Source organism: Orycteropus afer, unplaced genomic scaffold (assembly GCF_000298275.1).
Source record: "Orycteropus afer afer isolate SDZICR_OR568_19922 unplaced genomic scaffold, OryAfe1.0 scaffold00028, whole genome shotgun sequence".
In the NCBI taxonomy this organism is placed as follows: domain Eukaryota; kingdom Metazoa; phylum Chordata; class Mammalia; order Tubulidentata; family Orycteropodidae; genus Orycteropus; species Orycteropus afer.
In genome coordinates this window covers 8,545,845-8,558,733 of record NW_006921615.1, presented here as the reverse complement: position 1 = coordinate 8,558,733, position 12,889 = coordinate 8,545,845, and the positions used below count along the sequence as shown (strand labels likewise).

The 12,889-nt window shown below is 33.3% G+C and overlaps 1 protein-coding gene across 1 annotated transcript in view; it reads right to left on the bottom strand.

The window, feature by feature from the left end:
• The window catches only part of UPF2 (UPF2 regulator of nonsense mediated mRNA decay), a 140,602-nt gene that overhangs the window by 13,752 nt on the left and 113,961 nt on the right, over positions 1-12,889 (bottom strand). Inside the window, exons 14-17 of the mRNA XM_007935433.2 lie at positions 12,680-12,863; positions 6,432-6,571; positions 2,901-3,002; positions 2,320-2,418 (exon numbers count right to left, since the gene is read on the bottom strand). Of these exons, the coding sequence (XP_007933624.2) occupies positions 2,320-2,418; positions 2,901-3,002; positions 6,432-6,571; positions 12,680-12,863 (525 nt within the window). The remainder of the gene's footprint in view (positions 1-2,319; positions 2,419-2,900; positions 3,003-6,431; positions 6,572-12,679; positions 12,864-12,889) is intronic.

Below are 12,889 nucleotides of genomic sequence, written 5' to 3'. Positions count from 1 at the left end.
AATACAAGCTAGAAAACTGAGTATCATCTTTTGACTCTCTTCCCCCACGTTCCTATATCCAATCAAACAACAAATGAGTACAGTTCATTCTACCTTCTAAACAGCTTTCAAGTCTAGACTACTTTCCATGTGCCCTGCCACTATCCTAAATCTGTCACCTAAATTACAATAGCCTCCTAATTACTTCCACACAGGAGTGTGTCACTCCTCTCCTTAAAAGCCTCCAAAGTTGTCCCGTTACAAGTCTCAGTCCTCATGCTTTACCACCCCCCCACACACTAAGTTCTATTAATAGTAACCTCCGTTAAGTCTTTCAAACATGACAAGTTCTTTTCTGCCTCACAGCCTTTGCACACATTGCTTCCACCATACCAATTTTTCACCCAGATAGATTCATCTTATTTCTATTGTCTAAAATTCATGCTCTCAGACATGCCTTCCCTGACAATCTATCTTGTCTTATTCTCTACTAAAGCACTCTATTCTTTTATTTACTTAGCATTTATCACAATTTGAAATTAAGTATTTGTTTGATTACTTGTTAAGTGTCTACTTTTCCCAAAAAACTATCTTCTCTAAGGAGAGGAACCACATCTGTTGTTTACTACTTTATACTTAGCCTGTTACATCACGCTAGCCACAAAAGAGATGTTTAATAATTTTGTTAAATAAATGAATGACTGAATAAATGGCTATTGACTCATGCAAGACAGAAAAAGTTTAAGAAGCAAATTGCTTATTTTTTCCTCAAAGAAATGGAATGATTATGTTTTTAATTATATGAAGGGCTGGGCTACTAAATACATGAATTTAAGATTTCATAAATTAAGAGCTTTCAGGATATATGAAAAACCATTATTTTAACATATGTAGGAGGAAACAGTTTGGCTTGGCTGACATACTTATAATGCATGTCTGTGCTTTACCATGGTTTTAGCCTTACCTTAGACGCATCAAGGAAAGAAAACTCTCATTATTTCTTCTCTAAAAGATGAGATCACTCCACCAGCATGTAAATACTCTATAGTATCATCTATCTTAAAAATAACCCTCTCTTGGATCAGGTTTGCTGGTCTGATAGAGCCTGGTGGAACCACTGAGACTATGGTCCCTAGCTGCTCTTCAGGTCTAGAATTGAACCCACACCTGTGGCTTCCAGCCAAACAAAAGACAGGCATATGAGTTGAACATGTACCTGAGGTAGATACACTCCTTGGAGAGAACAATCATGAGAGAAAGAAGGGGCGTTTATGTACAGGGAGACAGCTCAGGGGGCAGGAGTGCATGGAGGGAATGGATACAAGGAAGAGGTAACTATCGGGAGGAAGTGTTAACGGTGTGTAAACAGAAGATTAAGGGAGCTGCTGCGTTGTGGTAAACTGTGGTCAATGTCATGAGACAAAGTGTATGTGAACTGCTGTATGGAAAGTGAATTTAATCTGTAAACTTTCACCCAAATCATAATAAAGAAAAAAAAAAAAAAACCTCTCTTTTAACTCCTTTTCTAACTACCTCCCCATTTCTCTTCCCTTTATTGTAAAAGTCCTTAAGAGAGATATCTTACATCTAGTATCTTCATTTCCTCCTACCACGTTTGCCATTGAACCCATTCCAAAGGGGCTTTTATTCCACCATTCCAGCAAAACCAATTCTTTTCAAGTCAACAAAAGAGAACACATATGTGACTGAATTAAGTATCTTAATGATTTGACCTCTAACTATAGAAAAATAAAATTACTCTAAATATGATATATTTAAAATTTTAGATGGAATGCTTTATAAAATCTAGTTTATTAATGTTATGAATATGTTAAATAATTAACATTATAAAAAATAATCAAGCAATCAATATTCCTCTAAATATTTACATACAAGTTACTCAAATCAAACCTAAGAATTTATTATATTATTGATGAACTGAAAACCAATTTGCTCTGTAAACTTTTCACCTAAATCACAATGAAAAAAAAAAGAATTTACTAAATTTCCCCCAAATATTCATCTTACTCAAAGTCGGATTCCTAAAAACAGTATTTGAAATAGAGATATAACATGAAGAAAAAAAGCCCACACTGACACAATGATATTATTTCCCCCGACTCTGATATTTACTGCATTTTCTCCCACTTTACCTTTAAGACATGTACAAATTAGTATATGGGATGCAAAAAGTACTGGCAACTTTCAGCTGTGAAAAAGAGGAAAAAGCTGGGCAGAGACAGATGTGTGAAGAACAGAGAGCCTTACACTAAGTAGAATTCAATATGCTTCAATATTTTATCTTGAGACGATTCTTTGGAATAGAACAATATATAATACCTGAAGATTTTCTAGCATCATTTTATCCAGAGCTTGAATGAAATCCTCATCTTCTACACAAGGCACATGCTTAAGTCCACCTCCTTTAATCATTACCTCCTTAATAAAACAAAACAAAAACAACAAAATCAGATCAGAATGTTAACTGTAATGTTTTATATGGCAGAGCCTTCTTGTACATATATAGCTTATTCACCACAACTCAAGAAGTAAAATACATATTATTATTATAAACGGTAAGGGGGAGCTCTGGTAGCATAGTGCCTAAGGCACTTGACTGCTAACCAGAAGGCTGGCGGTTGAGTCACTCCTTGGAAGAAAGGTTGGGCAATCTACTTCCGTAGTGATACTGCCTTGGAATCCCAAGGAGGTGTCGCTATGAGTCCGGTCAGACTCGACAGCACATAAAACAACATTAAACGGTAAAAGAACTTGTTCATAAAGAAAAAGTATTTACTTTGGAAAATGAATTTCCAGAAAGATAACTTTTAATCAAAAGAAACAAAAACTCAATAGTTAGAATTTAAATACTATGAAAATGTTGGATATTTCTAAAAAGGAAAACTTTCACTCATACATACAGTATTCTCTTCATCAGTTTCATTCTCCTTATTGGAATCTGTAAGATAGTCTGTATTTTCTTCCTCTTCTTCTTCTCCCTCATCATCATCATCAGAACCCTCCTGAAATTAATTAGTGGAAAATTAAAACACTCTGAAAAGGGTTACTACATTTTGCATGTCTTTAAAAGATCACAAAACCTCTGTGTAACTGTTTATTATTCTTAAATTTCATGTGGTCTTTTATGTAGTCTATTTACAACTGTAAGGCAAAGTCACCTGACCACATTTACTAAATATTCTAGCTGAAAAACTCATTTCACTATCTTCTACTAATCTAATCATATAAAGATCCTTTGTAGAAACTCTTCCTTAAATTCCACAAGAACTAGTTTACTGAACCTTTAAACCAAGGCTCAGAAAAATTAAGTGACTTGTTCAAGGACACGTATGCAGAATAGTTAGCTATTCTGTTTCTCCTGAGATGTGACTTTGAAGCACTACCACTGCTTATCCTTCCCAGTCAATACCTCTGCACATTCTATCAGCTGAAATCACTTTTCAAACAGAAGACTGGGCAGAACCCCAATGGATTTTGAAGGGGTGCAAAGCAAAGGGGAACTCCATTTGTTTACCCTTCCACTCCCAAAAACCCAGTTCATCCCACATGATGCCATAAAGTTTAAAAAAGACTACATTAAGTAAAGATGCCCCTCCTTTTCCCAAGATGACTTAAATATAATTCCTAAGAGAAAACAAATGACTTCAAATTTGTTGCAATATTTTAGTGTATGTTACAGTTTATTCCAAACACCTAATGCATGTATTACTTACAGTTATGTACAACTAGGTAAACATTTTGAAGAATTTGAGCTTCAAAAATGGAAACATTTCAAGAAAGTACACAAATGTGCTGACTTTTTTATTTTTCTTTAATTAAAAACTAAATTGTAATAGAGATGTTCTTAAATTTGCCTTTGAAAAATTTAATCATTTCTTAACAGGATACTTTCTATTCAAAAAACTAAGTTAAAATACATTAACTTCATTATTTATATTACTCAAGCAATATAAAACATATATGAAATTAAAATGTTGAACAAGAATTTCACTGGTCCTAATCCACTGGTATAATTATATATTAGTATAATAATCTCTGGAATTAGGAAGTGGGCAATGGACCACAAAATCTAAGACGGACAAGGAAAGCAGGAAGGCAGCAAAGCATAGCCTAAAATTCAAATACTGGCTCAGCCACTTATTACCATGAAACCTTGCGCAAATTATTGAACCCATTTGCCTTACTGTCACATAGGTTTGTATAGGAAAGGTAATAGAAATACAGTGTTTACAAGCATGTCCTACCAACAGTGAATGCTCAATAAGTAACTACTATTGCATAGGAGCTCTGGTAGCATAGTGCCTAAGGCACTTGACTGCTAACCAGAAGGCTGGCGGTTCAAACCCACCAGCCACTCCTCAGAAGGAAGGTTGCGCAATCCTACTTCCATAGTGATACTGCCTCGGAAACCCAAGGAGGGGTCGCTGTGAGTCAGGTCCGACTCGACGGCACATAACAACAACATTGCTATTGTGATCATGAATCTTGTGCTTCTGTTGGTAAATTATGCAAATGCATAAAATTAGGGTTTCAGCAGAATATTTATTTAATATTTATATCGTTATAATATTTAATTTATATAGCTGGTATTTACCAGAAAGTATTCTGGTTTTCAAAAAGTTAGGAGACCAAGATGAAAACAACACTGGTATTTTTCTGAAGAGTTGAACTTTTAGCTCTTTTCTTTCTCAGCTGAAGCAGACTGTTGTAGAATATCCTCCATTACTTTATAACTTCAATAATTAATGCATCACCTCTCTTTAAATAATTTTCTCCTCCCTATGTTTTAAGCATGGTCATGGGGTGGACCTTATTTCTCTTAAAGTAAACCACACCTTTCATTTCTCCTCTCAGACATAGTCATATGAATCCTCCAACTGAGTATTTTGTTTGTATTTCTCCTTAGCAAACACACCTATATTTTGCACAATATTCACTTTACAATTGGAAAAGTAAGCAATGTTTTAAAATAAAACAACTTTCAAAATAATAAAAGTTCATGCTTGAAAAGGAAAAAACGAATTTAGAGGGAAAAATGTATCACAACTCTTCAAAGGAGAAATTTATAAAAACAATGAGTCACTTTTTAATGTCACATTTACTGAGGATGTTAGATTTAATAGAGCCTGTTTATCTAATTAGTGTGGTTAAACAAAATTCAAAGACAATCATAAGATTAGTTTGAAAACATGAAATAAAAATACTCTCATTTTCCTGTGTTATTCTGAAATACTTAATAAGCTAATTTAAATTGTATTACTGAATATTTCTATGACAACTTCACTTTGAAAACAAAGCAATATAATGTCCATCTCATAATGAACCAAATACAAAAACATACTTCAGTTCTAAACTTTTATGTATTATTTTTGTATTTACTTAAAAAGGATTCTGTAGTTAAATAGAGAAAGTATTATTACTAAAAAACTTAAATTATAATGACGTAAATATTTAAAAGCATACTTCCACTGCTCGTAAATACTAGCCAAATTATAAAAAACACATTGTCTATATTGCCTTTTACACAATCATTAATTTTTAATTAATAGCAAAGCTGTTTATCATCTAATCATTAAATAATGCAAATGTTCAGTAACAGATATGGACCTGGAGGGCTAAAGTAAACACAGTCTTAGGGAATTTTATCTCTAACAACAGAAAATTTTAAATACTTTTAAAGTACTGGGTCCTTTTTCTTTCTTTAAATCTAACCGGATCTTTTTAAATATCTAGTTTATCCATCTTTCTTTCAAATGTTTTAAACCATCAACATTCCTTCAAAAATTAAACAACCCACTTTTCTACATATTTATTCTATTTACTCAAATAAATCAAAACTTAGTAATTTAACAAACAGAATTTTCCCCAAACATTTAAATACTGATTACAAATTTAAACTTTTTTCAATATTTAATTAATGTCACAGTTTTAAATTATCATGCTCCTAAATGCTTTAAGTGCCTAAGGAACAGAAAAATCATACACACTGAATCATAATGATTATAAACTTAACTAAAAGCAGAGAAAAGGTGCTAATTCTGTGGTTTAAATTTTATATTCATGCACTATTAGATCTAGGAAACACAAAGCAAAGTTCCTCAATATCTAGCCAGTAATTTTGATCTTTAGAGTGTAAAACCCACAAGTTAAAAAGCCCATGTTCAAAAATGAAATTAAGATATGAAGGAGATTAAACAATCTTGTTTCTTCAAAACTGCTTATTAAATAAAAATTCTGTGCTATTATTTCTTGCTTTAAAAAAAAAATTAATCAAGGGATTTTATAACAGAAATATACTATTATGGTAGTTACATTTACTGAACACTAAAACTAAGGCAGGAATCTTACTTTACATGTTAAAAAACCTTGGCTCATATAATCAAAATACTCTTATACAAATGTACCTATTTGCTATAAATAAAAGTTATCACCTCTTCTTCTGGTTCATTTACTTCACTTTCATTTCCAGACTGCTCTTCTGTTTCAGCTCCCCCTTCTTCTTCCTCCTCATCTTCTTCAAGGTTTTCTCCTTCTGTCATAGAATCTTTTGAATCTTTGTCATTTACTAGCCCTTAAAATAAGGAGAAAATGGAAAAATACATTTAAAAAGCTTATAAAGATAAGTTTTCCACATTATACCACTTCAGTTAAAAGTGTGTATTAAGATAATTCAGTAGCCATATTTTTAGGACAATGAAAATAGAATTTAAAAATTTTGAGAAACATTTTAAAAACTAAATGTATAGACCTTCATTTCACCAGTGGAGCTCTGACACATTTCTCTCCACTAGCCAAATACATACACACACGCACACACACACATCATTTTTGAAGGGCTCCAAACATTCTGATTATCTTGTTTATCTCAGTCTCAGATAAACAAAGCCACAAAGTAGAAGCACACAAAGTATAGCCATACAGCCTCAGACATACAGGAGTTCACTTTAAAAAATGAAACTTCAAAAATCTCTAAAAACTCAGAAGAAAACTTAATGGAGAAACTGCATTTGGCTGTCAATCTGAATCTCTATAAATTAAGGTTGGGGAAGAATGCAAAATCTACCATCTTTATCATAATATAGCCCTCCTCATCCCCAGCATTCACTTCCTAATGAAATTCTCCAGCTTAATTTTGTTTCTAACTCCCCATGTTCATCCCACATTTCACTGTCTAATCAATTCTTATTAAATTCCTTTGAATTCTTAACTCACCTCTATTTTCAAGCTGCACATAAATATAGGCTCATGTGATCCAATTATTTCCCAAAACAATCTCCTAAGTCTTCTCCTATAGTTAAGTCAGATGGATGCCATAAGAGCATACTACCTTGAGACCCTTCTCATTGAATGTTGCTGCTACTTTTGTTGTTGTTAGAGGCCATCAAGTCAGTTCTGACTCACAGCAGCTGTACATACAATAGAATGAAACACTGCCAGTTTCTGTACCATCCTCACAATCACTGCTCTGTTTTAACTCAATGTAGCAGCTGCTTGTAATAACTTCCTCAATACAGAATGCCCTCCAATATATACATTCAAATTCTATTCACTCTTCCAGTTTAGTTTTACTTCCTGTACAAACTATCACTGAGTATTTTAATATATAACCTTTCCTCTTATTAGCTCCTAAAACACTTGGAGAATTTATCATAGCACTTTATATTTAATGATATACCATACTGTATTCTTCTCTTGTGATTTCATAAATCTTCTATCAAATTAAAAAACCCTTGAAGGCAAAGAACTTGTTTTATATATTTAAAACTTAACAGAGGCTATACATTAATAAATACAAGGTATCTAGTAAATACTTGTTTATTTATAGAATCTTAGACTATTAGAGCAGAAGAACCTTTACTGATGTGATTTAACCCTCTCATTTTATGATGAATAATGAAGCCCAGAGTTTGAAGAACTAGCCCAACAAATAAAAATAAAAACAAAAAATTACTCTAGTACCTTAAGTCTAAGCCATTAAGATCTAACAAGAATATGGAAGTAGAGAGGGACTGGAGTACGTACAGTCAAGTGTAGAAATTAAAAAATTAAGAGGGAAGATGGATAAAGCTCAAAGAAATCTATTTTAAAAGGAAAATAATGCAGAACAAAAAAAGCTGGTGTCTCTGACTGCGATTCCGTTAACTTACTCTGTATGTTATTAATGCTTATTTATTAGTTTTTATAGATAAAAATGGAGCTCTGATGATGTAGTGCATAAGGCATTTGACTGCTAACCAGAAGGCTGACGGTTCAAACACACCAGTCACTTCTCGGAAAAAGGCTGGGCAATCTACTTCCGTAGCGATACCACCTCAGAAACCCAAGAAGGGGTAGCTATGAGTCGAAGCCGAGTTGAAGCCGACTCGACAACAATGCGTTTTTTTTTTTTTGCATTTATAGATAAAAATAAGTTATTATTTATAAATAAATATTTATTTGAACTTCAAGAAGCAAAATATTATATTGTTATCTGAGCCATGAAAGACTGAAAATTTAAAGTCAAATCTAGCTGCACAAATCTAACCATTCTCACTGGATTAACATCCTAGTTATGATAAATTCAGGTGGCAGGAGATGTACTTTATACCTTTGCTTTACTCACTTAAAATACACAGAACTATTATGTGTAAGTAACTTTGTCTTGATAGGCACATCTCTAATCTGTAAGGTAAAATACATTCTGTTTTTAACACATTCATTTCTACTGCACGTTAGTTTTTTTAAAAGTACTTTATAATACTTTACATTTGCTAAACTGTATACTATACAGTTGTTGAACCCTAGAAATCTGCCAATCTAAAATTAACAGTAGAGATGAAAATGAATATATAAAGGCACACAGATAATAAAATGCAAAATCCAAGCAGTAAAATACTAAAAATGTGTATCAAAATTAACAATATTTTGGGGACTAAAATCAAATACTGTTCTCCTAAATCTGAGCTGCTCGGTGCCCCAGTTATCCTGCTTACAACAGAGAGGGTGATAATTACACCACCTCCTTTCAGATTTAATTTGTATTTCTCTGCTACTAGACATGCTGAACATTTTCCTTGTATATTTAATATGTCAGGAAGCAGAGTCTTTTTCAAATTCTGGTTTGACCAGTTAACTAGTGTTTTAATTTGAGCTTTAATTAATTCATTTGTAAAATATGAATAATAGTACCTCTATTATTCTGGCAAACAGGTAGGTAGTACACAATAAAAACACCAACTTCTCCTGCCCTCTCTTATTTAATTATGTCATGCCCACTTATCCACTGAAGCATTCAATTATATTACCACTTTGCCTGTACTCTTTAAACAAGTAGCAGTAAGCTGGCATGGAATGCAATTATTTTTCCTTTCAGTTATTTTCCATTGTATGAAAGTCTAAAATATCTGAATCTGTCCACTCTTGTGTGCTTTCGTCTATCATTTCAAAATCTGGGAATATTAACACCTTTCCAAATATCTGATTAATTATCAAAAAACTTTTTCACTTTTAAAACGTAAATACTTAATTTAATCCCTCTAGTTAGTCACAGGGAGCTCTGGTAGCGTAGTGCCTAAGACACTTGACTGCTAATCAGAAGGCTGGCGGTTCAAACCCACCAGCCTCTCCTTGGAAGGAAGATGAGGCAATCTACTTCCATAGTGATAGTGCCTCGGAAACCCAAGGAGGGGTCGCTATGAGTCTGGTCCGACTCCACGGCACATAACAACAACAAGTTAGTCACATGATACAAGATATAGCTCCCTATCAGTTTTTCCCCAAAATTCTTAGCTGTCCCCTCATCCTACTTTTAAAAAAGAATCCTAGTTTATCAAATATCAAATTGTTTTATATTTAATTGGGACTATTTCTGGACCTTCTATTTTGTTCTACTTATTTTATTTCTAATTTATGCAGCATATGCTTTTGCTTTATAATTTATTCATATGACTTTTAAAACTTTTATTCTTTCATTTCTGTGTAATACTATGTAGAACTTCTAAACCAGAATTAAGTAATATTGCCTACTACCATTTTGGTTTATTTTTAAATTTAAAGAAATGTCTTAGCCAATAGTTCTTTCTATTCTGAGAAAATCAGAGGCGACCACAAAAATAACACAAGACTGTTACAGTGGTGCAAAACTGGAAACAACCTAATCATTTAACTCCGAATTAAATAAATAAATTAAATACAAAAGAATATAGTCAATTAAAATGCAGGATCTAGAATAATACTGAATGTCAGAATAAAAATCATAATATATAAAACAGATAAAAATTCAGTTACAAAACTTCAAACGTATCTGAAAATTTCTTTTAAAGAATAAACTAAAAACTAAACTCACTGCCACTGAGTTGATTCTGACTCACAGCAACCCACGCTGGGTTTCTGAGGCAGTAAATCTTTATGGAAGTAGATTCCCCATATTCCTTCTGCAGAGCAACTGGTGGGTTTGAACCACCAACCTGGTTAGCAGTCAAAAACCTTAGGCACTGTACACTGGAGCTCCTTCTTTTCTCTCTTTAAAAGAGTAAATGAATATATATGAAAATGTTAAAACATGATTATCTTAGGGTATGCAATCATGGGTAGTTTTTGTTTTCTTGTTATTTTTCAAAATTTCTGCAATCAACATTTATTAGTTTTAATGATAATAAATACATTTAAAAATATAAGGGAATGTTTTTAGTGTTTCCCTATAAGCTATTATAGTTAGCACTGGGTTGTTGTAAAATTAAAAGAAGATAATGAATGTTCAGGTGCTTGAAAACAAACAAAAAACTACCAAAGGCAAGATACTATATTATTTTATGATTTTTAACAGGAAATCGATGTAATAGAGATTTATTCATGTAAACTTTCTCTCTGACATTTCAACTCTAAAACCAGGAGGAAAATGGAGACAATTTAGGAGCATATTGATTGTAGTTGCTACCATCTTTAAGAACTTCATTTGCAAAATGTGACCTACTTTCCCTTTCATGTTCTAAACAGGGACAAGCTCCTTACACAGGAAGCCTGAAGTCCTCTAATCTAATCCTTTGATCTACAAAGGACAAAGCAAAAGTGTTCTCTTTACTGCTACCAAATTGGCTGTCAAAGTGGTATTTACTTAAGCCACTATACAGAGACTACCAACCTTAAAGATTTTTCAGAAACAAGGCTAATACAATTTCAAACCATAGAAAATAAATGAAGTAATTAATCAATGAACATTTTGTCTATACCATTAGAAATCTGAAAAGGAAAAGAAAGAAACTTGGGACAAAGTACAAAGAATAAGATGAATCAATAGGACTTTATGGGTTGAATAGTAGAAAAATTTAATATTTGCACAACTAGTAGCACCTGTGAAAATACTACCCAAACAGAGAAAGGCAATTATACGCTCCAAAAGAGGATTTACCTTTGGAGAAAGCAATTTCTATTAATATGCTGGATATAATAATATGAAGAAATAGTTTTAGAGAAGAAAAAAATCACAAATGCCTTCACCATGATGATTTGCAGTATGGTAAGTGTATACAACTAGTATGACTTGGTAAAGGTAGTGATAGCTTAAGGAAGAATATTAACTTAATAGCCAGAAAATGTTACTTTGAAATGATTATAACGAAACATTCTAGGAGCTGTCAGCAACCAAAACAGATTGGTATGGCTACACTTTGGTCCAGCTGTTTCTATTGACAAAGCTAATCATCTCACCTACAGTCTCTTGTGGGAGTTGTTCACAAGATTTTTCCCTACAACAATCACAGAAGAATAACTGAGGCAGTATACAGATAGTCCTCTAGTAGCACATCTTCTCTAATACTTAGAAATATTAGCAACTCTGCCAGTGAGTAAGGTCTGAAATTCTCTAATACAGTTCCAAATTTCTAACAGGTACCGTCTTCCATAAATAGTCTGGACCTTCCTAAGAAATCCTACCTGTTGAAAACACAATGTACAAATAAGAAAAGCTTAACTGAAAAATTTACACACACACACACACGTATGTATACACACACACACACACACGAAACAAAAATCTTATTGCCATTCCAACTCAATGATGACTCTATGTGCTACAGAGTACAACTGTTCCATTAAGTTTTCTTGGCAGTAATCTAGGTGCCGTGGTTAAGCACTCGCCGCTAATGGAAAGGTCAGTGGTTCGAACCCAGCAGCCACTCTGTGGGAAAAAGATGTGACAGTCTGCTTCCGTAAAGGTTATAGCCTTGGAAACCCTATGCGGGCAATTCTACTCTATCACATGGGTTGCTTTGAGTCAGAATCAACTTTATGGCAACGGGTTTAATCTTTACAGAAGATCGGCAGGCTTTTCTTCCACGGTGCCACTGGGGTAGCTGAAATCCCCACCCTTTCGGTTAGTAGCCCAGCACAGTTTGTGCCACCCAGGACCTTCAGGTTTTACATTAACAACCAAAAATTCTAAAATTTATAGAGAGGCACAATAGGATTGTGTTTTTCTATCACTATCACCTGCTTCAAGTCCTACATGACTATCTTCCTCCAATTTGGGATTTAATAAAATCATAAATAGCCACACAGATTTTATCTAGCACTGTTATGTAACACTCAACATCAAAACCAGAAAGCATACAAATGTAAATTCATACTGATAACATTACAAAGCAAATCCTAAATACAATCGGCCAACTATCACCGTCATTTTCTCTCTGTATTAATTGCTTACCTAGTTTTATTAAGAATTCTCGTTCCAAGTCATGTACCTGCCTGATGGATTCTTCCAGAGAATTACACAGTTTGATCTTTGGTCTTAGCAGTTCTAGTGTATCACTGATCATGTAATCTATATCAATAGGAAATGGATGGTCTTTTGTCCAAACCTCCAAACTTTTCTTCCACCAAACATAACGCTGGTAACAAAGGAAAAATAAATTTA